At 58.6% G+C, this 25,875-nt stretch overlaps 1 protein-coding gene across 4 annotated transcripts; it reads left to right on the top strand.

Annotated features, from left to right (window-relative positions):
* The first annotated feature begins 406 nt into the window (after nucleotides 1-406).
* On the top strand, nucleotides 407-25,680 carry Pip5k1c (phosphatidylinositol-4-phosphate 5-kinase type 1 gamma). 4 transcript variants are annotated; one of them, XM_050123452.1, is made up of 19 exons: nucleotides 407-601; nucleotides 11,061-11,092; nucleotides 11,566-11,658; nucleotides 12,031-12,161; nucleotides 12,815-12,932; nucleotides 13,554-13,706; nucleotides 15,716-16,015; nucleotides 17,024-17,229; nucleotides 18,070-18,153; nucleotides 18,361-18,409; nucleotides 18,797-18,881; nucleotides 19,133-19,294; nucleotides 19,560-19,698; nucleotides 19,778-19,810; nucleotides 20,146-20,247; nucleotides 21,069-21,195; nucleotides 22,011-22,088; nucleotides 23,150-23,224; nucleotides 23,557-25,680. In XM_050123452.1, exons 1-19 carry the CDS (start codon nucleotides 508-510, stop codon nucleotides 23,557-23,559), a joined length of 2,064 nt encoding a protein of 687 aa, XP_049979409.1. In that variant the 5' UTR covers nucleotides 407-507; the 3' UTR covers nucleotides 23,560-25,680. The 4 variants fall into 4 exon arrangements, with proteins under 4 accessions (XP_049979409.1, XP_049979406.1, XP_049979407.1 ...); XM_050123449.1 differs by lacking the exon at nucleotides 23,150-23,224; XM_050123450.1 differs by lacking the exon at nucleotides 22,011-22,088 and having other exon boundaries at nucleotides 408-601.
* Nucleotides 25,681-25,875: the final 195 nt, after the last annotated feature.

The following is a 25,875-nucleotide window of genomic DNA, read 5'->3' as shown; positions in this document are numbered from 1 at the left end:
AGAGATTTGCTTTCGGCCTGGGGCGTTCCTGAGCCTCCTATCACTAGGTTCCACCCCCAAGCCCCGCTCCCGTCTCCGCCCCCTCGCAGGCTTCCTCCCCTACATTCTCTTGTTAATATTCGCTTCTCCGTTCTTCCCTCTATGGACGCTTGGAGGCGCTGCTGAGTCGTAATTCACCTTAGCCCCGCCCCTGATCGCTGATTGGTTAGGTCCCGCCCCTACCGAAGTCCCTCCCTCCGCCCCCCAACTGCAAGTGAACACGAGTTCTTCCGGCTCCGGACGCCTGAGGGCGCTCGTGACTCCCTTGAGTGGGCACCGCCCTAAGCTCCTTCCCGATTTCTGATTGGTTAAGTGGTCTGCGTCACCGCCAGGCTCCGCCCAGACCCCGCCCCCGCGCGGCGGCGCCCCTCCCTCCGCCCTGTGGTGCCGGCGGCGCTTGTTGTTCAGCGGCGGCGGCTGAGCTCGGGTGCATCCTCGGGCCCGCCGCCGCCGCCGGAGCGCTCGGCCATGGAGCTGGAGGTGCCGGACGAGGCGGAGAGCGCCGAGGCGGGGGCCGTGACGGCGGAGGCGGCCTGGTCTGCGGAGAGCGGGGCGGAGGCAGGTAAATCTAACCCCCCGTCGCTGCGGTGGGCTCGTCCCGCTCCCCCGCCGCGGCGCAGTGGCCTGGCCCGCTGGCTCCGCGCTGCGCTGCGGCCCGCTGGGCTGTTCCATTCGCACATGCGGCGCGGGGGGGAGCGCGCTCGCCCATTCCGTGCGCGGGGGGAGGCAGCGCTGGGCCGGGAGGCTGCACCGCCCCACCCGCGGATGCGGGGTTCGCAGCGCACGGCCGGTTTTAGGGTCCTTGGGTGACACGGTCGATTCGTAGAAGTGCGTGGGTGCGGCTCTTTATCCTGGCATTCTGTGGCGGGGGCGAGCCCATTTTAGATGCTTGCGGTAGCGAGGCTAGGGGTCCTCAGGTTTGGAGGCAGAGGGGACCCGTTTGGGGACGTCGTCTTGCTGCAGGTGATGGAGACAGCCCTTCAAACCTGCCTCTTTGCGTGTGTGGAGAGTGGCTTCTCCACAGTGCGGGAGATGTTCTAGGGAGAGGACCCTACCTGTGGGCCCTGCCTGGCTTGGAAGACCGAAAATGTCCTCCATACGACCCCGACCCCTTTCTGGGGCCACCGTGCTGGGCTGTCATGCAGGTGCCACCTTCTTGTCCCTCCCTGCTACACACCACCAGTCAGTCACCCATTTGTGGGCCTCAGTTTACCTCTCTCTAGAACGGGGGGGGGGGCGCCTGTCGTTGGAATGATGTTGAGGTCATTTCTTCATCCTGGCTGCGTGAGCCGAAGTCCTGTCAACCCTTTTCCCTGGACCCTGTCTGCCGGGCTAGCGTAGCCGGCGTCGTGAGCAGCCTCCCAGGGCGTGCGCTCTGCAGGCAGGGATGTGCACAGCTGAGAGAACACAGCTCTCCCTTCTCCATCGAGAGCACAGGAACTTTCTGGACTCACAGGACCGTCGATGCCTCCAGCAGTATCCCATGGCTCACTGGTGCAGTTAGGTCTCCTGAACTGTCCTCGTTAGAGACCAGAGAGGGAGGCGGAGCCAGGCTGCCGGCGGTCCCCAGCCCCAGGCTCTCAGCGCCTTCCTCCGCGCCATCTGGAACCCAGTGGCAGTGAACCTGTTTCTCGCCACCTGCCCTCTTTCTCCACTGTTTCCTGGTGCCCTGGCAGTCAGTCCCTTGCAGCGCTGGAAGAGCTGTCCAGGGTCCCTTTCTCCCTGCCCACCTCTGGCTTCTGGTAGTTGTAGGTGCTAGGTCCCTCGGCAGTCATGGAGCCTTGGGGACAGAGGATCTGCCACTGAACTCTGGACAAGCCTGACTCCAGACCCCCAGGGGCTGTTCCTCCCGGAAGTCCTTCTTCCTGACTGGAGTCCTGTTAAGTTAGTCATCCACACAGAATCCCATAGCTGCCATGTGTGGGTCCCATCCTCCAGTCCAGCTCCTCCATGTGCCCCCAGCTGTAAATTGGGGAGCACCGCACCCCTGACCACCTTAAAGGAGTCAGTGTTGCACGTTGTGTTAGCATTTATTTACCACCAACTGCATACCTGCCCTCCCCAGCCCTCCACTGTGGTCTGTTCTGAGGCCTTCTGTCTGTTAAATGTGTGAACACAGTGGGATGTCCAGTCAGTCATGCGGGGTGGGGCGGGCGGAGTAGGCCTCTGCTGGTTCTTCCTGGAAGCCTGGCCAGCCGGCCTGCTATCTGCTCTGATAATTTCCACCAATCTGATGGGACGCTAACCTATCCCCGTGCTGGTTAGAATCCAGTTACATTAAGGACTCTGCTCCAGAGGCCTAGCCCCAAAACCCGCCTGCGTCATGTCTTCCTGTGACTACCGGGGTCCCTGTGCGGTTTGTGGGTGTGTGGCATGGCTTGGGCCAGGCTGGTGACCTGCCTGGGCTGTAGTGTGAGCCTGTTCCTAAACCCCATCGTTCCCAGCCTGCCACTGCCTCCTCCTCCATCCACACGGGCAGCCAATTATGTCAGCGTTGCTTCTAAAAATCACCCGAGAGCCTGCCCACGTCTCCTCCACCCTTTGCTTCCACCTGGTCCAGAAGGAGCCCTGTTAGGAGCTGGCTCAGGGCCCTCCCTCTGCCCCTCGCTCTCAGCTCCAGCCACAGGAGCCTGAGTACCCCTCCCACAGCATGGCACCAGGACAGGGGGCATCAACAGGTACGCTGGGACTACCAAGGAATGCCGGGGTAGCCCATGCCAGGCCATGCGTACCAGGAAGAGGCAGTGGCCTATGTGAGGGTCAGAACTGTTGACCCTAGAGACGGAAGCTTCAGTCAGGTCTTGCCTTAAGTGTCCTCTTGAGATCCTGCAGTCGGATGACTGCTGCCTCAGTCTCTCCGATGGAGAGAGGCTCTGGGGCCCTTCCTCGATCAGACACCTACCATCCCAACACTCGAGAGCTGGAGGTGGGAGGGTCAGCCTGGGCTACGTGCTTGTAGCGGTCAGTGCTCTTTCTTCTATCTTGTTGGTCCTGGAGGTGGCATCAGGTCCTCAGGCTTGGCAGCAAGCTCCTCTTGCAGGCCCAGTACTGCCCTATCTTGAGGAGCTCTGACTGTGTTCGGTTCACTGGGGCTGTGAGGCGCCAGGGCCTGCGATGGCTGAGGCTTGCTTAGAGCTCTTGCTCCCTCTGGGAGGCAGGGTCTCAGAGGATTTGTGACCCAGCCGGCCCAGAGCCCCGACTGTCTGTGGTTACATGTATTTGCTGCAGGTTTGGGGACCTGGAATTCGGCAGCCTGGGATCGATTGAGGCCACACCAGCATTGGTCTTGAATGGCTGCGTCCCTTGAGAAGGAGTGTGGTGGGTTCTCACGGCTATGGAGAGAGGTCGAGGGCTCTGGCGGATCTTGAGTGGACCAGGAGTCAGTTGTTGGGTTCCTGCTCTTCTGTTGCTGGGCCAAGTGGCACCCGTACCTGATGATGGTGCAGGTGGAGACCCTGCCCTGGGATTAGCCCGAGCCAGGAATTAGCTCAGAGCCACCACAAAGCTGCGGCCTCCCGGCTGACAGGCCGACAGGGGGCTTGACTCCCAACACTGCCAGTGACTCTGTGTCCATCTGTGTCAGGGTGCGGGGGAGAGGAAGTGGGGCACACGTAATCCCCAGCCTGCAGCAGCAGGGCACAGAGCAAGCTTTGGCTCCGGCCTCCTGAGGGTGCTGGGGTCTGGGTGGTTCACCACATGGTGCTGACCGCTGGTTTGGATGTTTTCTGCCATGGTGGTCCTCTTGTCCTCACAGCCGGTTTTCCTTGCTCACCCCGATGCGCCTGCCTTTGGTCCTATGATTTTCTGGAAGCCGCATCTTTTCTGCTTCCAATCGTGTGATCTTTTGTTGGTGTGTAGGAAGTTCTCGGAATGGACCTTGTGGATCCTTCTCTGACATCTGCCACGCCAGTGTGCATCCCACTGCTCTTCTGGTGGCTGCTGACCTCCAGCAGAATTTAGTTTTTCTGTTGCCAAGTGTGTCCGTGTGTCTGTTCCCAGTTTGACATCACAGACAGAAATTTCCCATCCTGAGGTTTTAACTCTCACTCTTCTCAGTTCCCTCTTTGTGTTTTGTTTTTGTTTCACATAGCCAAGGCTAGCCTCAAACTCACTATGTAGCAGAGGATGATCTAGGCTTCTGATTCTGCTGCCTCTGCCCCCTCAGTGCTGGGGTAACGGGTGTGTGCCACCACACCTGGTTCACATGATGCTGAGGACGGAGCCCAGGCCTGGTGCATACTGGGAGAGTGCTCTGCCCACTGAGCCCCAGCCACAGAACAGAAAAATGGCCAGGGCTTCTGCGTGGGTGGACACCATGGGGGACACAGCTACCTTGGTGGACACTGCCTGTGGGGATACCTGGCCACGTGTCTTGGTGGGACAGCCCGGCCTCCCACCTGGGACCTTGATGGTAGTTGCCTTGCCTGACACACAGTTAAATTCTTCAGGGCATTAATCCCAGCACTTGGGAGGCAGAGGCAGGCGGATCTCTGAGTTCGAGGCCAGCCTGGTCTACAGAGCTAGTTCCAGGACAGGCTCCAAAGCTACAGAGAAACTCTGTCTCGAAAAACTTAAAAAAAAAAAATTCTTCAGGGCAGGCTCTAGCCTTCTCTCCTCTCTCCACCACTGGGCCTGAGCCTTGTCCCACTCCTGTAGGTTGTGGCCCTGCCTGGCCTGGCTTCCTGTTTACTGCCAGAGCTGACCCACAGGGAGGCACACCGCTGTCTAGTGTCGTGGGAGGGCCGTAGGGACCGTCACCCTGGAGAATGGGTGCCATGGGGTCCCAGTGCCCACCCGGGCTTGCACCCATCCCTGCCCTGATGGTCCCCAGGGCCTGTAAGGGCCTGCTGTGTGTTCGGCTGCCTCCAACTCTCCTGCAGCAGCTGCCTCGTGATTTCCTCTTTCTGTTCCCAGGACGGTGGTGGGCTGAGAGGAAGTGCAGCCCAGGCCCGCCCAGCCTCCCCCGCTGCACAGGGTGTCCCAGCGTGGCCGACACCTGCGACACCTGCGCTGGAGACTGCCTCTCACCTCCGGGTGTCGGTGCACTCCCCCATTAGTAGCTCGGGCTGCAGCTACTGTCACCGTCCTGCCGTCCTGAGGTGGCTGCAGTCCAGGGTCGGCGCTGAGCCACTCTTCTTTCCTGTGGGTTCAGGGGAGTGAATGCAGGTCCTCAGGATTGTGTGTCTTTACGTGCTGCCCTTGTGGTGTTGATATCAGAATTATGCAGTCTCCATCTCTGTACCCTTCCAGAACCTTCCATCACCCCATTCCCTCCTCCTCACCGCCCCAAACCCACAATCCAGTCTCTGTCTCAGACTGGCCTATACTGGAACACACACCTGTGGGGTGTCAGAACCTTGCTCCTGTTCACAGCTGAGTAATATTCCATTTGGGGATCAGCCCTGCTGGTGTGCTGCTCCTTGTGTGGGCAGCTGTCCGGTGCTTCCCCGACACCGACTGTTTCGGGTGCTCGTGTAGGGAATGTGTGCACAGGGTTCTGGGTGGACCAAGCTTTTTACTTCCCCTGGTGGCTGCTGAGTCATTGAGAAACTGTCCAACTGAGAACAAGCCAGGCTTGCCTACATTCACTGCCGCTTCTCCCTCCTGCCCGCCGCAGGTGGCTTCCTGTGACCAGCTTCACTGATGTTTGTGGTTGTTTTAATTTTTAGTATTGTGTGCTGCCCTGCGGGTGTTGAGGTCACAAGTCAGCTTGCCGGAATCATTTTTCTCTTTCTACCCTGTGGTCCTGGGATTGAGCTACGGCTGTCCAACTTGGTGGCAAGCGTCTTCACCTAGTGCGTCCTCTTGTTGGCCCGCATTGCCTGCTTCCTGACGAAGCTAAACTGGAGGGCACGAGGAGGCATCTCATTGTGGGTTGTCTCATTGTTTGTTTATGTGTGTGCACACGTGTCTGTGTGGGTTTGTAGCCACCTGTGTGTAGGGTGCCACAGATCCCCTGGAACTGAAGATACAGATGGTTGCTAGCCGTGTGAGTGCTAGGAATTGAACCCAGATTCTCTGGAAGAGCAGCTGGTGCTCCTAACGATCACGTTGCTTCCCAGCCCATCGTTGTCTGTGTTTTAGACAGGGTCTCATTGTGTAGTCCAGGCTGGCCTTAACTCCCCATCCTCTGTCTCAACCTCCTGAGAGCCAGGATGGCAGGTGGGGGCTACATGCCTTCTGTGGAGCCGGGAGCTCAGGATGTCTTGCATGCTGGTGAGCTGTGCCCCTCATTGGCCTCTGAGTAGCATCCCCCCTGGGCATAGCCAGTCCCCTCTGCATAGGGTTTGTTTGTTGTTTTGTTTTGTTTTGTTTTAATCCTTAAAAGTGCCAGCACCTGCAAGTGTCCCTGAGATGAACCAGTAAAATCTCAGCTGGGAGGTGCCTGAGAGTCCTGCTGCCTGGGGTTCCCTTCAGGGACATCTAGAGGGTGAATGTGCAGGACAGACAGTGACAGGAGAAGAGGATTGAGGTCACCGAAACAGAAGGGACCGCCAAGAAAGGTTCCCTGAGAACTGAGCAGTGCGGCAGGCAGCATGGAGGAGTTGGCCGTGCAGAAATTCTGTGGCAGAGACCCAGGCTTGGGGTAATGATGGGGACAGTACATGGCAGACAGCAGGCACCCAGGACAGGACCCATTCAAACGTGAGTTCTTTCTAAGCCAGAACCAGAAAGCCCTGCTGTGGAGTCTCTGGTGCCCAGGGAGGGATCTGATTATCAAAAGCTTCAGAACCCCTGGGGAATGAGTAGACTTGGACTATACAGCCGCGGCCTCCTGGGCAGCAGACCCTTGTCCTGTCCCTCCTCCAGCCATCCCGTGATCCAGGGTGCATTCTGGTCTCCAGGCCTCCCCAGAGCTCAGCTCCCACTGCCACCGTGACCTGCTTTCTTGAGAACATTAACCCAGGGTTCCCAGCCTCCCTGAGTCCTCAGGTAAAATCTGAGGTGAGGCAGAGTGTGTTCGCCTGGCTTGCACTGCCTCCAACCCCAGCACTAAGGGGCAGAGGCAGGGGCATGTCTATGGGTTCCAGACCAGCCTGGTCTACACAGCCCTTGCCCACACACCACAGGAGACACATCATCCCCTTGCCTCAGCCTCCTGGGTGGGTGTGGGGCAGGATGCCTGTCAGAGCTGTCAGTGTGCCGCCTGCAGTGTGGGGTAAAGATTAACCCGTAGAGGGTGGGAGCGCCATCGCACTAGGGCCTGGGTGGTGGCTCCGCCAGGATTTGGCAAATTCTCTTTCTTTGCGACCTTAGACCCTCCCTGTTCCTTAGCAGCTTCTCTTAGAGACCCAGTTTCTCGGCAAGTGGCAGGATGCACCAGCAATGTGGCAACATGCTCACCAGGGAGAGGTGGTAGTCCACAGGAGACACCACAGCTTTTCTTGCCTGAGACAAGGTCACCATGTAGCCAAGGATAGCCCTCCTGATCATAAACAGTAGCCCTTCTGCCTCTACCTCCCTGTGCTGGGATGACAAGCTTAGGACACCAGCTCAGTAGTGCTGTGACATCCAGCTCACCACTGTCCTCTCACCTCAGCCTCCAGAGTCCTTGAAAGATGGATATCACCACCAGTTCTGGTCACTTCCTTGCCCAAGATTATTTCTCCTCCCCCTTCTCCTCCATCTCCTCCTCCTCCATCTCCTCCTCCATCCCCTCCTCCATCCCTTCCTCCTCCATCTCCTCCCCCTCCTCCTCCTCCATCTCCTCCTCCATCCCCTCCTCCATCCCTTCCTCCTCCATCTCCTCCATCCCCTCCTCCTCTCCTCCTCCTCCATCTCCTTCCTTATTTTCTATTTCTGCAGTTCTGGCTCGTGGGTGCCCTGCGGTGTCTCTTTGACCTGCATGGTCCCTAGCCCCTCTCTCAGTAGACTTTTTCTGGTATTGGTGCTGGATCAGGCAGTTCTTCGTATGGGACTGGGTAGCTCTGACATCTGTGAAGTCCTTAAAACAGCTGTCATGTAAAGAGACCATTGAACCCTCCAGTGCACCAGGTGCGCACAGGGTGGCTCAGCCTTGTACAGATCAGGTGCACAGCTGGGCTCATATGTGTTCCCCACCTGTTTCTCAGGAACCGAGCTTTCTCTCTCAGCCCTGCAGAGAGCCACTGGCCTGTCCCCTCGCACACTGCAGTGGTGGGTTGTGGGGGCGAGGTGTGCAACTGCTGAGGGAAAGTGGTGACCCCAGCCACTCGGAGACCAGGCCTGAGCTCTGGCAGCTGAAGTCTGCAGGTCCTCTGAGGCCGGGCAAGGCGTTGTACTCACAGCCATGGTTCTTCTGTGCCTTCTCATGATGGAGGAATCATGGCTTCACAGCCATGGATTGGGGCTTCTTGAGCTCTCATTGGTGGACTGCAGACATCACTTACTTAATGGTGTCCACCTGCGAGATGTCCGGGGTCACTGGTTGTGCAGCCAGTATAGCTACATTTCCCAGAGCATCTCTCTGTCCCTCAGGCAGCCCCTAGCCCACAGACACAGACACAGACCACACTGTGACTTTCGTGTCTGGGTTTCTCTGAGCCTGTGTCCTCTGTGTCAGGGCTCATTCCTGTGCTTAGCTGTGTGGCCTCCAGTGTGCAGCCGAGCAGGACGACAGGATACACTGCCATGCGGGGAGTCACACTGGGCAGCAGAACACAGCCCGGATGCGGGGACTCTGCACCTCGCTTGTGCCTTCAGCCAGGGTTGCTGCTCTTGCGTGGGTCTCACCTGTGGTCACGGTTAGCGGGAGAAGCCGTAAGCCGACTCTTGTGTGTGGTGTCTGGGTAGCCGAGCTGTCAGGACCTCCAGGACCACATGCCAGCTTTTCAAAGACCCTCTCTCTGATACGGCTCTGCCCAGGGCTAGAGCAGGCCTGTGTGCGTGGAGCATCCCAGCCACCAGGCCCTTAGCAGTTGCACACGAGGGTTGTCCAGGGTGCCCGTGTGGGGCAGGCCTTGCAGGAATCTGGCAGAGGGAGCTTCAGGGGACACAGCTATGCAAAGGCCCCGGGCAAGACGGAACAGAAAAACTTGTGGCCAGGAAGCATTTGCTGGGACCCCCTCCCCCATCCGTGCTTCCTCTTCTCCTGCCCCAGGCCGGTGAGGATCTGGGATCTCCCTGGCCTCAGTTTCTGTTTCCTGTCAGTTTAGCACAGTCCCTTCCTTCCTGTGCCGCAGGCCTCTCTGTGTTTCTTCCCTGTTGGTGTCGTGGGGTTACCTGTTCCCTGCCTCAGTTTCAGGGGCCACAGTGTCTGGTGTCCATATGGCCATCAGTCAGCAAGTGGTGACTGGAAGAGCGCTGAGGCAGGAGGACGCAGATGGCGGCTTCAGAGCAGGGCAGCATTAGTGAGGCAGAGGGTGGCCGGTGAGGAGTGTCTGCAGATAGAGGCTGATGGAGTAGCGGGTGTGGCCTGGTGGTGTTCCCAGGCAGGCAGGGGGTGAGTGGTTGTGAGTACCCGAGGTCACACAGCCTTGGGAAAGCAGACCCCCAGCCTAAAGGGGGAGGGGTCATTGTGTGGCTCCACCTGCCTGGGTGCTGCTGGCAGACGTGGGCTGACCGGGGCTCATGTACCACACCCGTAGCCAGCTGGTACCCCACCTCCCCTCCTCCCTGACTATTTTTAAACATAATTTCCTGGAAAACGGGGCTGCTCACTCAGAAGATAATTGGCTGGGAGGAGAGGGTGTCTGCACTGAGTCAGGGCCGTGAGTAACGCTCTACCCCTCCAGACCATGTCACAGGGTCTGCTTGGCTACCATGTTTTAAGCAGGAAGGGAAACCGAGGCAGGAGCCCAGTGAGGTCAGAGAGGGACTCAGGGCCTCAGAATGTCACCTGCAGCCCTGGGAGCTGCTGAGTTCTTGCTTTCAACCCCAGGGGCCTCCTATAAGCCCTAGAACATTCTGCCTTAGTCCTCCCCCCAGTCCTTCGTCCCCACCTCTCCTCCCTCCTCTCTGGGCCCCAGATGCATCCACAGATTGCTCCACTATCAAGGCAAATGCTGTTCTAGAACCTTCGCTGGCTCCAGGTGCTCAGCCGTCGGATGGCTACCATTGCCACCCATGTGCAGCTGCCCAGAGTCCCCAGTCCCAGTCACGGTTGGGATCAGGGGTCCCAGGCCCACCTGGAGCACATGGAGCCTATACCCTTGCTTTTACAGTTCCTTCCTTCCCCAGGACCCCGCAGTAACGCTGGGTTCTAGGAATCACCCCCATCCAAGCCCACCTCCCACAGAGGCACCTGCCCACCCCACCCCTGTTATCACAGAGTGACTCCATTCACGCCTCCTTGTACCCAGCAGCTCCTTGCTGTGAGCACTTGACTCCCCGAGGCTCCTGGGGCACAAAACCACAGACTTTTCTGCTGCAGAGAGGCCAGGGCAAGCACCAGGTCAACTTCTAGGGCCTCCTGCGAGTTCCATGACCCTGTGACCTCCACTCACTCTGAGATCCCACAGCCTCTGAGTCTCCAGCCCCTGTGTCACCAGCACTGCGGTCCACACAGTCCTGGGTGTGAAACCCAAGTGGGCAGTCACCTGGTCCTTGTCTCTGTCTGGATCCAGGGACCTCAGTGAGCCTGGGTTGGGGAGGAAGTCTCCCTCGGGCATGGGCATGCACATCCCTTGTGGACCAGGGCCAGCTTGGTGGGTGCCCAAGCTGAGGGACCACATTTGGACCCCCAGCACCCAGGTGAGAAGCTGGGTGCTGCAGCACACCTGCGACCAGCACTGGGAGACAGAGACAGTGGGGGCTGCGGCTCAGTGATAGACCCCGTCTCAAGAGCCACAGTGCGGTCATGGTGCACCTTTAATCCCAGCTCTCAGAAGGCAAAAAGCAAGCCGATCTCTGTGAGTTCAAGACCAGCCTGGTCTACAGAGTGAGTTCCAGGACAGCCAGGGCTCCACAGAGAAACCCTGCCTCAGAACAAAAATCCAAGGTGGAGAGCAATTGAGGAAGCAATTGACGCCTGGACCCTGGCCTCCGCTTGGGCGCTGAGGTAAACATGGAAGACAAGTTCTAACTGTGCTCTCCCTCTCCAGGTGGGACCCAGAAGAAGGCTGTCCTTGCAGAGGTGAGTCCACCTGTCCTTCTCTCCAAGGAGTCCTCAGACTGGGCACAGACACTGTCCAGTGTGCTGTCAGGGAGGGAGTGGTGGGGAGAGAGGCTTTGGCCGCCTGGGCCTGGTCTCTAGGGCACCACCTGCCTCCAGGCCTGAGTCCTGAATTGATGGTGAGGAATTAGAAGACCTTGTCCTCCTAGCTGGGGACCGTTTTCCCCCAAGTCCTCATAAGGGAGGGTCCCAGGGACACCCAGAGCCGCAGATCAATCAATGGGGGGTGGACCCCAGGCTCCAGTGTCTGTGGATGGGGTGTGTGACCATCTGAGTGTCTGGGAGTAGTCCGCCCCCTGGTGTCAGATACGGAGAACTGCAGCCTCTGTCCCCTCAGCCCACAGCACCAGCGACTTCTGCCTCCCAAGCCCTTTTCTGAGCTTCATAGACCTTCTGGCAACCTTCCCAACCTGTTTTTGCTCTCTGTTCCCCAGGCCCCCTTGGTGACGGGGCAGCCAGGCCCTGGCCATGGGAAGAAGCTGGGTCATCGAGGCGTGGACGCATCTGGAGAGACCACATATAAGAAGGTGGCTGGGGGGGCCATCATGGGTGGCCAGGGAGGTAGGGACTGTGGCTGACCGGCAGGCCCTGCAGGTCACCAGGCGCTGTGGCCTCCCCACCATAGCAGTTGCTACACACAGTTCGGTGAGATGTCAGTTCCTTTGAGTTTGCCAGAGATGCGACGCTGTCCCTGCTGCCAGGTTTAGAGTGTTGCCTTACCCCAAAGAAAACCCCACCCAGCCCATGAGAAGCAGTTGTCCCAAGGATCCACTTCCTATCATGGCGCCCTTTGTTCCGTGTGGTATGGCCTGTAGGGGCCTTGACTGGATGGATGCCGGGATCTCGCTGCAGAGCACAGAGAGTCCTCAGGGTTCTGATGCCACCAACTCTCCCCTCAGACCACCTCGTCCACCCTGAAGGGTGCCATCCAGCTGGGGATCGGGTACACAGTGGGCAACCTCAGCTCTAAGCCGGAGCGGGATGTGCTCATGCAGGACTTCTACGTGGTGGAGAGCATCTTCTTCCCCAGGTATGCGGCTGCCTCTGCTGCGCTGCCTCCTGGCTCCTGCCTCAGCCACCCTCTGGGCAAGAAGGACGCGCACGTGACCTCTGCTCTGCTTGCATCTCATTGGCCAGAATCAGTCACATGACTATAGCTGGCTGTCTTGTTCTGACCATCCCTGCCCTGGGAACTGTCATGGGCTCATAAGACAGGGAGGGGCTGCGGGTCACACAGCCACCATGTAAGCAAGCCTCTCTGGCCTCTGGTGCCGCAAAACCACTCCAGCCAGTCGTGGTACATGTCTATAATTTAGCTCAGGGGAGGCGGAGATTTCACGGCCAAATCAGTGACCTCTGAGCTCAGTGTCTCAGGAAATAAGGTGAAGGGGGCTGACCTCTGACCTCCATGTGCACATGTGGCACTAATGGGGAGAGGCACTGCAGAAAGCCACCATCCCGCTGGGTGGTGGTGGCGCACGCCTTTAATCCCAGCACTCGGGAGGCAGAGGCAGGCGGATCTCTGTGAGTTCGAGGCCAGACTGGTCTACAAGAGCTAGTTCCAGGACAGGCTCCAAAGCCACAGAGAAACCCTGTCTCGAAAAACCAAAAAAAAAAAAAGAAAGAAAGAAAGAAAGAAAGCCACCATCCCTCACAGCCATCCCCCTGGGTCCTCTTCCGCAGTGAAGGGAGCAACCTCACCCCTGCCCACCACTTCCAGGATTTCCGCTTCAAGACCTATGCACCTGTTGCCTTCCGTTACTTCCGGGAACTCTTTGGCATCCGGCCAGACGATTATTTGGTAAGTGTATCAGTCAGCATCGCCAAGTAACAAACTGGCCCTGGGCTGGTGCTGAGAACAGCAGCTGTGTGCCACCTCCCAGGGCCTGGAGTGTATGGCTCCCCTGGGTGCCCATGGCCCCTTTAAGGATGCACCTCCTAGGCTCCACCACCACCCATGAGCATACTGGGGACCAAGTCTTCAGCCATGGGGCCTGCCTTGACGCTGCCACCCATGGGCCTCCTCAAGGCTGTGCATCCCTGGTCCCTTTCAGGATCCTTGTTTGCTGGCTCCTGTGGAGTTGGGCACAGTCTGCAGTAGGCTGCGGAGTCATCTATAGAGAGCGCTGGGCTTCATTGCCCTGAGAAGCCTTGGGTGAGGGGCCCTGTGGGAAGTGAGCCCGGCCTGGTTTACAGACACAGGACGGGCACCTGCGTTCCCAGGGTCCTGACCACTCAGTCACCGTGACACTCAGGGGCCAGCAGTGTGGGAGAGTAATGCAGCCAGGTGTGAGTGTCCCTGCCTCTGGGGACATCGGTGGCTCACAGCAGTGGGTGGAGGAAGGCCCAGACCCATCACACACCGTGTGGGCCACCGAGGCGACACCCCTCAGCGGCTCACGCCCCCCACCTCTGCCCCCAGTACTCGCTGTGCAATGAACCACTCATCGAACTCTCCAACCCCGGTGCCAGCGGCTCCGTCTTCTACGTCACCAGTGACGATGAGTTTATCATCAAGACTGTCATGCACAAGGAGGCCGAGTTCCTGCAGAAGCTGCTGCCTGGCTACTACATGGTGTGTGCGGGTGGGCGGGGCGGCACCTTCCAGAACTGACTGTAGGCCCCAAGCCGGGGGAGGTATGAGTCATGGGCACAAAGGAGAAGACCCCATCGTAAAAGGCCACTGGCAGGGGTGGCAGGAGCTGGCTCCCCACTGCTCCACTCACCCGGGAACTCAGGCAGGACTGAGTCAGAGTGCACCAGATTCAGCCCAGGGCAGGGGCCTGACTATGACCACCTTGGGTAGCCAAACATGGAGTGCGACTCAGTTCTGGAGCATCATTCTTAGACTGGATGGTACCTGGGATGGTACCCCAGATGTCCCGAGCTTGAGCCTGCCATTGTGTGTCTGCGATGGGACGGTTGGGAATTCTGACCTTGAAAGAGACCAGAGCAGGGGCTGAAGGCAGCTCAAGGGAGAGGCCCCCTCCCCACCTGCCACACTGAGCGGCATGCAGGAAAACAAGTGTAAGGAAATAAGTGGGTTCTGACCTCCACGCGTGTGCTGTGGCATACGGTCAGATGCACGTGTGCAGACAGACTGGAGTCAGGGCTGAGGCAGGACGAGTGCCGGGTGAGGACCTGTCTCAAAGTAAATGTGTGCATGTGGCACCCACACCTCCAGTCCCAGCTCTCAGGATCTCTTAGCTAAATGTCAGACTAGTGTACGAGTGAGTCCATGCTGGCCAGGGCCACACAGTGAGACCTTTCTTAAAGAGATAAACAAATGCCGGGTGGTGGCCACACCTTTAATCCCAGCACAGGTGAATCTGTGACTTCGAGGCCAGCCTGGTCTACAGAGCATGTTCTAGGACAGGCTCCAAAGCTACACAGAGAAACCTTGTCTCAAAAAAAAAAAAAAAACCCAAAAATAAATAAACAAACAAAGATAATGGGGACTAGAGTGGTTAAGAGCACTGGCTGCTCTTCAGAGAAGCAGTTTGAATTCTCACACACATAGCTGGCTCTCACAGCTGCCTGTACCCCAGGTCCAAGGCATCTGATGCCACCTTCTGGCCTCTGTGGACACCAGATATACACAGCATGCAAGCATGCATATGTACATATATATGCACATATGCATATACAGCATGCATATATACACATGCACACATACATATACAGCACGCATATTACACATATACATATATAGCATGCATATATACACATGCACATCTATACACATACAAATATACATATACAGCATGCATATATACACATACATATACGGCATGCATATACGCACATATATAGCATGCATATATACACATGCACACATATACCGCATGCATATATACACATGCACATCTATACGCATGCAAATATACATATACAGCATGCATATTACACATGCACAAAAATATAAAAATTAGAACTAGATGAGAGCTGGTCGGTTGGTGGTAGACATCTTTAATCCCAGCACTCGGGAGGCAGAAGCAAGAGGATTGCTATAAGTTTGGGGTCAGCCTGGGCTACACAGAGAAACCGTGTCTTGTATTTTTTCTTTTATCTTTTACCTTTTTTTTTTTCTTTTTTTTGGTATTTTCGAAACAGGGTTTCTTTGTGGCTTTGGAGCCTGTCCTGGAACTAGCTCTGTAGACCAGGCTGGTCTTGAACTCACAGAGATCCGCATGCCTCTGCCTCCAGAGTGCTGGGATTAAAAGCGTGCGCCACCATCGCCCGGCCTTTCTTTTCTTTTTTAGAGACAGGGTTTCTCTGTAGCTTTGGAGCCTGTCCTAGAACTCGCTCTGTAGACCAGGCTGGTCTCGAACTCACAGAGATCTGCCTGCCTCTGCCTCCAGAGTGCTGGGATGAAAGGCGTGTGGCACCACCTGGTGAAACCTTGTCTTGAAACACCCCCCCCCAAAGAAAAACAAAAAACAAACCAGAAATATTAGATGAGAGGAGTGGGGGTGTGATTGGGGTGGATGGTTGGGAAATCATGGCACGTGCCCCCCACTCTTCTGAGATCTGACCATGGGGGTTCACGGCCATTTGCTAGCTCCTTGTCGCCTTGCCCTGCAGAACCTCAACCAGAACCCGCGCACGTTGCTGCCCAAGTTCTACGGACTGTACTGCGTGCAGTCGGGTGGCAAGAACATTCGCGTGGTGGTCATGAACAACGTGCTGCCCCGGGTCGTCAAGATGCACCTCAAATTTGACCTCAAGGGCTCCACTTACAAGCGCAGGGCGAGCAAGAAGGAGAAGGAGAAGAACCTGCCCACTTACAAGGACCTGGACTTCATGCAGGACATGCCCGAGGGGCTGCTGCTGGACGCTGACACCTTTGGTGCCCTGGTTAAGACCCTGCAGCGTGACTGCCTGGTAAACACGGCCTCCTCACCCTGAGCTGCCCTGCTAGGCTCAAGAGTGGAACCAGTTTTCTCTGGTGACTCCTATTGTCCCTGCACGGGAGCCTGAGGCAGGAGGATCGATCACTCGGGCTGGGGAATTAGTAAAGGCCTGGGTAGGTTAACTAGAGCCTCTTTTAAAAATGAAGGCAGGGCTGAGATTAGCTCAGTGGTTTGCACTTAGCTAGCACTGGGGCCTCCTTCTCCAACGTCACACACCAAGAGACAAGAGCTTAGCAGGGTTCAGTGGGCAGGGCCTCTGCCCAGCATGCTGACGCCCTGGTCCATCCCACTGCCGCAGAAACCAGGTGGGTCAGCCTGAGCTGCATAGCGAGCAAGTTTGAGGCCGGCATGGACTACATGAACCCTTTTCTGAAAAATAAGGGAAAACAATTTTCTTTTGTTCTGTGTTTTGTTTTTTTCAAGACAGGGTTTCTCTGTAGCTTTGGAGCCTGTCCTAGAACTCGCTCTGTAGACCAGGCTGGCGAATCTGTAGATTCCCCTGCCTCTGCTTCCTGAGTGCTGGGATTAAAGGCGTGTGCCACCACTGCCCGGCGTGGGGTTTTTTTGAGACAGGCTCTCACTCTGTAGCCCAGGCTGTTCTGAAACTCGCTCTGTAGACAAAGCTGGATGTAAAACTCACAGAAATCCCCCTGCCTCCATCTCACGTTTGCTGGGACTAAAGGCGCATGCTGAACAAGTCCTGCATGGAGTTTCTAAATTCCTGTCCTTGAGAGACTAGAAGGGCCTCCTGGCTGTCAGCACTGTGTCTTCTCACTGCCCATAGCTCACAGACTCCCAGAAGGAACCAGACCAGGCGCCTGGCTTCCAGTCCTGGGAGACACCCCCCCCCAGGGGCACTGAGCCCTAGGTCTGTGAGTGGCAGACCCGGCCCCTCCTGTGCCCAGTGTGCTGTGGGTCTGCGCCGGGTTTGGGTTGGCAACTGGGCCACCCGTCCCCTGACCCATGTCCCCGGTGCCAGGTGCTAGAGAGCTTCAAGATCATGGACTATAGCCTCCTGCTGGGTGTGCACAACATCGACCAGCAGGAGCGGGAGCGCCAGGCCGAAGGGGCCCGGAGCACGGCAGATGAGAAGCGGCCGGTGGCACAGAAGGCCCTGTACTCCACAGCCATGGAGTCCATCCAGGGTGGCGCAGCCCGTGGGGAGGCCATCGAGACAGACGACACGTAAGTGGGTCCCGGGGCGCCCAGAGCTGGCCCCGTCCACCTTTCTTGTGGGGACGCCCAGAGCTGGCCCCATCCACCTTTCTCGAGGGGGCTGTATCTTGTGCACACCCATGCAGCCTGCTATCTCCACAGCGGACGGGCTGTGTGTGCAGTTACAGGCCCTGGCTCCAGGGGGCAGTGGAGCTGGGCAGGGAATCTAAGGGATCCAGGCCAGCCAAGACTGCATAGTGAGACTCCTTCTAAAGAGGGACAATGGCCTTTGTGTAGTGACCCAGCGGGAGACCTTCAGGTCCCTGTCTTCTCATCTACCACCCCAGGGCCCTGAAAGGGAGGGTGCCTCGCCCCTCAGGTTCCCAACTATGGGTCCAAAGTCTTTAGTGTGGTGAGAGCTGCCAGTCACCGCCTTGGGGATGAGGCCCAGTGATGCTGACTTGGCATGAGGACTGTTGGCTGCAGCTCTGTCACCTGTAGAGGGAGAAGGGTGAGCAAAGGCCCTGCGAGGCCGCCCCCCCTGAGACCGTCTCGGCTTTTGTAGGGTCTACGTGGGGCCCCGCGGGGACCAGGTGAGCCGACTGGTGGGGCTTCATCTCCAGCTGTGGGACTTTGGGCTGCTGTGGCATCAAGGGGTATCAGTAACTGGACGGGGCCGCGTGGCGGCCAGTGTGGTGTGATTAGCAGCTTAGGATGTGCGAGGCAGAGGCTGTGCCCTGGGTGCCGTGTGCTTGCGCGCATGGAGGTGTGCTGTGTCTGCTCAGCCTGGACCCCGGGGCCCTCAGGAAGGAAGTCCCAGATTTGTGGGCCAGGTCTTCCGTGTTTGGCTGATCCTGCGCCTCTCTGCAGGATGGGTGGGATCCCGGCTGTGAACGGGCGTGGGGAAAGGCTGTTACTGCACATCGGAATCATAGACATCCTGCAGTCCTACAGGTAAAGGCCAGCCACACCCACCTCATCCTCCCCACCTCGCCGCCCCCCACGCCCATTAGCCCTCCCTCCCTTGACCTCAGCCTGCTCAACCTATAACCTTCAGGCTGCCCTCCTCAGGACCCAGCCCTTGTCAGCTCAGCCTGGCCAGGTCCCTCCCAGCCCTGCCTCAGGCAGAAGGCTGACCTGAGTCCTTCTGTTTGTCCCCAGGTTCATCAAAAAGTTAGAACACACCTGGAAGGCCCTTGTGCACGATGGGGTGAGTGCCATCCACATTCATCCAGGTCACTCAGTCACTGCACCCAGGGAGGCCAGGCCAAGATGGCAGGGGGCATACAGGACCCCACAGCTCAAAGCTGGCCTCTGGCCTGCTCTCCACAGGAGTTCTTTACGTGACAAGCTCCTGGAGCCTCATTGCCACAGCCCTGCCTCAGGAATTCTTACTCATTTGTTCAAGGCTGCCCATAGAATCCTAGAATCTGGGCTCCGAGAGAGGAACTCTGTGAGGGGTCACTAGATAGGGGCAAGTGGAAGCTTCCAGAGAGCAAGCTAAGGTTGGGGTGCAGTGTCATGGTGACACTCAAGGGCTGAGGCAGAAGGCTGCTGCTGTGTCCTCCAGTGACTCCGCTCCCATCCACCCCCCCAGGACACTGTCTCCGTCCACCGGCCCAGTTTCTATGCTGAGCGCTTCTTCAAGTTCATGAGCAGCACAGTCTTCCGGAAGAGTTCATGTGAGCCTGGCCTGTGGGAGGGTCCCTGGCTGGGGTTGGGGACGGTGCAGGGTCAGCCAGTGAGCTCCTGGCCACTGGGCCCAGAAAGAGGCAGCACTTCCCCGGATCACAGCCCAGCACAAGATGTCTGAGGGGCCCTGATGAGGCGGGGCCATCCAGAGGGGCAAGCAGTGAGGGGAAGAGTCACCTCCAGGAAGCCATGGGGTCCAAGGCCACCCCAGCACCCAACTCCTGCCTTTTTCGCCCTGCAGCCCTGAAGTCCTCTCCATCCAAGAAAGGGCGTGGTGCCCTGCTGGCGGTCAAACCCCTGGGACCCACGGCGGCTTTCTCAGCTAGCCAGATCCCCAGTGAGAGAGAAGACACACAGTATGACCTGCGGGGGGCCCGCAGCTACCCCACGCTGGAAGACGAAGGTGACCTGTCAGCCTACGCTCTAGGAATCAAGGAACCCGGGAGTGCAGTACAGAGGACGTGCAAAGGCCCAGGGTGGCCTGGGAGGTAGCGAGAGGCGGAGGAGCAGTGCGGAGCACTTGCAGGCATCAGGTGGTCTTGGCTAGGGGCTTCGGACAGGGCTAGGATGGAGAATCCGAAAGGCAGGAATAGGAAGAAGGCCAGCTCCTGAGGCTGAGCAAGTGGGAGGGGGATGGCACCCCAATCGCTTGGACTTGCTCCCCCCAGGCCGGCCCGACCTCCTGCCCTGCACCCCACCATCCTTTGAAGAAGCCACCACAGCCTCCATCGCCACCACCCTGTCATCCACTTCCCTCTCCATCCCAGAGCGCTCTCCTTCCGAGACATCAGAGCAGCCCCGGTACAGGTGGGTGGAGCTCGAGGAGAGACTGCCTGGTCTCTGCAGCTCTGACGTGGGTCCCAGTTACTCTCTTCTTTCCCCACAGGCGGCGCACACAGTCTTCAGGCCAGGATGGCCGGTGAGCCCCCTCTCCCTGTCCCCATCCACCTTCAAAGGCATCAGCATTGGCACTGAGCTCCAGGCTTCACCCCAGACACTGCAGGCCTGGCAGCTTCCAGAACCTTCAGGCCCTCCTGCATTTCAGGTCCAGACACCCAGCAGTACCCAGCTCCCCAGCGTGTGGGCTGCTGGCCACTTGGCCACCTGCTTGTGCTGCAGACACCCCCACAGACTACAGCAGGACCCAAGCTGCTCCTGCTTCCCCGTAGCCCCCAGACTAGGACCCCCAGGGACCAGGAATTGCAGGCGGCTCTGGGGTTGGGGAGGAAACTGAGGCTGGGCTTTTCTCTGCAGGCCCCAGGAGGAGCCCCACGTGGAGGACCTACAGAAGATAACGGTCCAGGTGGAGCCAGTGTGTGACGTGGGGATTGTGGTCCCCCAGGAGCAGGGTGCAGGGTGAGGGAGTGCCTTCCCTGGTCAGGGGTGATGACTTTACCGTATCTAAAGATGTGTGTGTCTGTCACTGTTGCCCGCTGAGGACGCCTTCCCAGGCCTGCTGCTGTTAGACATTGGTCCAGTGATCCAAGGGTGATCCAAGGGTGTGCACACCTGTTACCCCAACACTGGGGAGGCCGAGGCTCTGCTGCTGGGATAAGCACCGTGAGCACAAGCAGCTTGGGGAGGAAGGGTTCATCTCCTGCCGCACTCCACACTCTGCCAGGAGGGAAATGGGGCAGGAACTGACTGAGCTCATGGAGGCACCTCCTAGGGCTCTGCCTGCTTTCTTATGCAGCCTTGCTGGGGTTACCTGGCTCACGGTTGGCAGGGTCCTCCCACATCAGTCAATCAAGAAAACACCCCCATAGGCTGGGCATAGTAAGGCATGCCTTTAGACACAGGAGGATCTGAGTTCAAGGCCAGCCTGGTCCACAGAGCAAGTTCCAGGAGAGCTGGGCTCTGAAAAGAGACTTTTTCAAAATAAATATATAAATCACTAAAAGATGAAGGAAATGTCCCACAGACTTGTATACAGAACAATCTGATGGGGGCATTTTTCTCATTCCTGGGTCCCTCTTCAAGGATGACACTGCTTATGTCTTGGTGGAACTGGACAGCGCAGAGAGCTTCGGGTCAGCACCCGCTCTCCTGACCACACACACATACCCCAGGGTCCCTTAATCTGGAGGGAGGGAGGGAGCTGGTCGATCTGGCTAAGGCTGGGAGGGTGTGATGTGCACAGAGACCCCCAGGACCCCACCTCTGCCCTGTGTCTCCAGAGTGGAGGCTCCCCTGTCTGGGGCATCGGCTGCAGCCACTGTGGAAGTGGATGCCACCAGCCAGGCCTCCGAGCCCGCCAGCCAGGCCTCGGATGAGGAGGACGCGCCCTCCACAGACATCTATTTTGTAAGTTCCCCTAAGCCTTCCCAGCCCCTTGGGCCCCCAAGGTCCCTGTGGACAGTCACGCCTGCTTCTGTCTCGTGTCGGCGCTGTGGGTGACAGGGGCATTGCCCCTTTTTGGCCCTGGGGAGACCTGAGCAAAAACTGAGGCCCTGTGTTTCCTGCAAGCCAGGGACCCATGAGAATACCATGTCCTTCTGGGGGCAAGTTCTGTTTGTGACGGTAGGGCCTGGGGACCCGGGGAGCGACAGGCCCCGTGGCTGCAGTGCAAGTTGGGACTTGGCCCCTCATGGACAAGGCTGGGTCAGCCCAGGCCTCAGGGATCTGGGGTCCTCCATGACCTATCCACCATGGGGAGAATGGTAGAGAGTTGTGCCCGTAAATAGGTCAGAGCCTCAGTAGCCCCTGGGTGAGCTGGCCTATCACAGTGTCCTGCCATCTCACCTGGGGCCCGGGGTTGTCCTCACACCCACCCGAGGCCCTCACTGCTTCCCAACTAACCCACTGTCTCTATGCTACGCCATTGAGGCCCCCGTCCCCCACCAGGTCCTAGAGAGCCCCAGTCAGGCCTGAGGCTACCCATGCTGGGCTAAGGTGTGCGTACATTGCTGGTTTTGACCTGGCAGTACCCAGGACTGTGACCTGAATTAGGTTCCGGCCTTAATGGGGTCCCCCAGCCTCCACCCGCCCACACGTCTGCTTCAGTCGCTTGTGCCCACCAGCCCTGCTCGGCCACCCGCCTGTCTCCCCTGCCTGGTTCCCGCCTCATCCTCTGCCCTCTCCTCTCTTCCTTCCTCCCGCCCGGCCCACTGTGTGGCCAGTTCGCCCACGGGAGATACTGGCTTTTCTCTCCCCGTCGTCACCAACTGCGGGCCGTGACACCGAGCCACACAGGCGCTGTAAGTGACCACAGACCGTCACGCGCGGAGATGGGCTCCCGGAACACAGCACCCCACACCCCTTCTCTCCTCAAATGACTGTGGGAAATCACAGCCGTAGTGGAGGTCAGCTGAGCCCCGACCTGAGCGGATGTGCGCTGTGATCAGAGCCCACAGCAGCAGCTGCCCGTCTGCGGCAGGCGGGGTCTGGAAGACCCCAGCCACCTGCGTCCTGCGTGTGGACACCTCTTCCCATCCTGGCGCTGCTGCCATTCCCTCTGCAGCATACTTCACAGGAGGAGAGACCATGTCCCCATAGTCCCCACACTTACTGCTAGGTCACCTCCCAGTACATGTGACTGGGCTGCCGTCTGGACCTCATAGCTAGGGCTGTCACCTCCACATCAGCAGTGAGCACTGCCCTAGCAGGGACAGCAGCGCAAATGTGGTGCAGCCTGTCACCCCAGCACCAGAGGTGGGGATGGGAAGTCAGCCGGGGGTGGCTAGGTGGGGTGAAAAGCTGCAGTCTGCAGAGGAGACAGTAAGTAGACCGCGGTTGCTGGGCTGGCCTTGGCCCTGGCCTCTGGGAGATCACCCCAGGATTTTTATCCATCTGCCATGCTGCCCTGAGGCCCTTTTGTGCCTGGGACAGGGCTGCTGGCCTGTGATCTCTTCCTCCTCGTCTATGCCACTGGGAAGCCTGCAGCTGCGGGGTGACTGCTCAAGCTGGCTCCTGTGGGAGCCCGCTGTAGGGGCCATGTACTGTCTCAGTGCCCAGGGGACTGGCCAGAGCAGGCTAGGGGACCAGGGCAATGGAACAGATCGGGGTACACATGGAGAGGAGGAGACCCCTGCACCGCACCCCGCTGTCCCTCCTGCACCCCGGCTTCACTAACTGCTTCCGCTGCCACCGCTGCTTCCCCAGGGCCAAGGGTTGGGGGCAGGTGCCCCTCACAAAGGGAACCGGGGTTGCGGCTGCTCCCCAGGGTTGGGATCCCCCTCTTTTACTTTCTGTCTCTTCCTTCTGCCTGTCTGCTCCTCGCCCCCTGCTCTTCTGCACCCCTCCTGCACGCGCTGCACAGCCCACCGACGAGAGGAGCTGGGTGTACTCCCCGCTCCACTATAGCACGCGGCCCGCCTCCGGCGAGAGCGACACAGTAAGTCCCCAGGCAGGGTGGGAGGACAAGGCCGGAGCTCCTCCCCCTCCCCTGGCGACTCCCCCCCTTCCTCCGGCCCCGACTCTCCCAGCCCCTCCTCCCTTTGACTTCCCTCCGGTTCTTGCTCCTCTTGCTTCAACTCCTCCTCCCCCCCTCCACCTGCTTTAGGCACAGGCTTCTCTGTGTGTGCCAGCCAGGTGGCCCAGGGAAACCAGGCCTGACCTCCGGGCCACCCACACCTGCAGCCCTGAGGCTGCACCTGGACACCTAGTGGGTGGCTGGGGTTCCCGCTGGCCTCGCCCTCCCTTCACCTGCCCCTCTGGTCTTTGCAGTAACTTCTATGCAGTCCCCAGTCTGGAGCCCAGTGTCCTTCTGCCACCCCAGCCACTTCTTGGAGGCGCTTGACCCCCACTGGGTCCCAGAGTTCAGCGACATCACCCCGAAGGCCCTGGCCCAACCTCGTTCTTGCCCTCCCCACCGACAGATGCCATCCCAGGATAGCTTGGGCCACCATCTGCCGCTACCTGTGCCTGTTGGGGCGGCAACATCCGGAGTGCCCGAGTTTCTATTTATTTTGGGTCCTTTTTTTGCACGGAGAGGGAGCACAGGAGCGATTTTCCAGGAGAGAGACAGAAGACAGGAAACCAGGAAGAGGCCGCAGCCGCTGGCCTTGGCCGATCAGGCCCTATATGGCCTCCTGCTTTTGGGGACCTGCCCCAGCGACCACTCTCTCCAGGGCTCTCATGGTGACCTGCAGAAGGGACAGCCCAGGAGCCACTGCCTGCTGTCCCAGATCTGTGCTCCTGAGCTGGACGAGGCCACTGTTGCTGCCTTGGCAGAGCCCCTCCGTCACCTCAGGTTTGGGACCCGAGCAGACCAGGACGAGCCATGCCCTGTGGACTTTCTGCATCTTCTCAAACTGCCACAGGAAGGATGACCCAAAGCACGAATGTCCTGCGGTTACAATCACACCTGGCGCTGACTGGGGGCAGCCACGCTGCCTGCCTCCCATCCCCATGAAGCCCTGAGTTGGGGGTGTGGTTCCCCTCGACTCTCAGGGCATTCCCCTTCAGAGCAGCCCTGCCCTGAGAAGAGCAGGTGGGGCTCACCCTGGCTGAAGACAACAACCAGAGCCAACCATGTCCACTGCATCCCCATCTCCACCCACATGGACTTCTGGGAAGTAGTATGCTGGGTACAGAACCTCCTGCCCTTGCTTCATGGATGCTCCACCCACTATGTTTGGTAGAAGTCCAGTGGGACCAGCTGCCAGCCAGGCTGCAGCTCCAGTACACAGCCCGGACCCATGGGCCCCTGGGTTGCACCGGCAGGGACGTAGAGTCAGGACCTGGCTAGCTTCCAGGGACCACAGCAGGCTAGTAGAGGGGTGAGGAGCCACTCGGCCCTTGCTGCAGTGTTGATGGCCACAGTAGGAGGGACAGACAGGGATGCCTGCCACTGTTCCGTGTTTGTTAGGTCTCAGAGCCCCTCCACAGGTCTGCTTTGCTTGCTGATGGGACCCGCAAGTGGCGAGTGAAAACCCACGTGGTTAGCCAGTGACTTCCAGCCTGCACGGACCACTCCAGGAAAGCATTGTGTCATTTCTGTCATTCCTAGTCTTGGGCTGAGGCAGGAGGACTATGGCAAGTTCCAAGCTAGGCTGGGCTACAGAGTGAAAAGACCAAAAGAGAAAGAAAAAATAAATCAGAGGTGGAGCTGCTGGTGGGTGGGCAGAGCTCACCCAGCAGCAGGAGCTCTGGGTTCCAGCCCTTGGGAGGTGGAGACAGGAGCAGTTCAGGGTCATCCTTGCCTAAATATCCAGTCGGAGGCCAGCGTGGGCTACATGAGACCCTCTCAAAAAAATCTGTAAATAATATTTGTGACTCCCATCCTGTACCCCCATCCTGTTCTCTCCAACGGCCGCTAGCGCCCCACCGTGGACGGCGTGTGAACTGTACTGTAAGGACCAGCGGCACCTCCAAGGCTGAGGTGTCCTCGGTCCGTCTCTGTCCCCCTCCCCGACCCCCCCCAACATTCCAGCAAGTCCCCTGTCCAGCCCCACAGCAACCTCAGTGCAATATGCCCTCCCCGTGGGGTCCCTTGGCACGGTACTGTCTCCGCAGTCCTTCGTCCCCCGCCCCCACCTCCTTTCTCCGGTGGTTAAAAATCGCATCGCACACCCTCACCCCGGTCCTGTTTTTATCGCTGAATCCATTCTGAAAACTACAAACCTCGTGTGTCTTATTCATCAGGGCGAGGGAGTCCCGGATCCTCAGCCCCTGCTGTCTGGTGTGTGACAATCCAAGCACGGTGTCCCCCGGCACCAATCGGGGCCCTGTCCCTCCAGTGCAGCCGCTGCTGGCCGAAGCCAGCATCCGTATGCAGCCCAGGTTCCCGCTCCACCTGCCATAGCCCCTCTTTTTAAGTTGAGGTCTCTAATAAATCGGGTATAAACAGCTCGCCTCCGATGACTTCAGCGTGTGCCGGGGTCTTTGGGGTGGGAAGAGATTGTTGTCGTCAGGGGGCGTCACGCGCGGCATGCACTGACCAGCAGAGCACGGCCCAGAACAACATCCAGGAGTCGGCAGAGGCTTCCCGTCCTGACCATGTCCCCAGGCTGGGCTCGAACATCGAAAGCTTCGGTGGCGCTC

This window comes from Alexandromys fortis, unplaced genomic scaffold (assembly GCF_014885135.2).
Source record: "Alexandromys fortis isolate MF-2015 unplaced genomic scaffold, M_Fortis_MF-2015_v1.1 scaffold_221, whole genome shotgun sequence".
NCBI lineage: Eukaryota > Metazoa > Chordata > Mammalia > Rodentia > Cricetidae > Alexandromys > Alexandromys fortis.
Note: the sequence above shows the minus strand (reverse complement) of the source record. Positions and strands in the feature narration are given on the sequence as shown.

Coding starts and splice junctions, on each gene's coding strand:
- Pip5k1c (XM_050123452.1), top strand. CDS start 508: ATGGAGCTGGAGGTGCCGGACGAGGCGGAGAGCGCCGAGGCGGGGGCC. Junction 11,093..11,565: donor AGAAGGCTGTCCTTGCAGAG/GTGAGTCCACCT, acceptor TCTGTTCCCCAG/GCCCCCTTGGTGACGGGGCA. Junction 16,016..17,023: donor CCCTGCAGCGTGACTGCCTG/GTAAACACGGCC, acceptor CCCCGGTGCCAG/GTGCTAGAGAGCTTCAAGAT.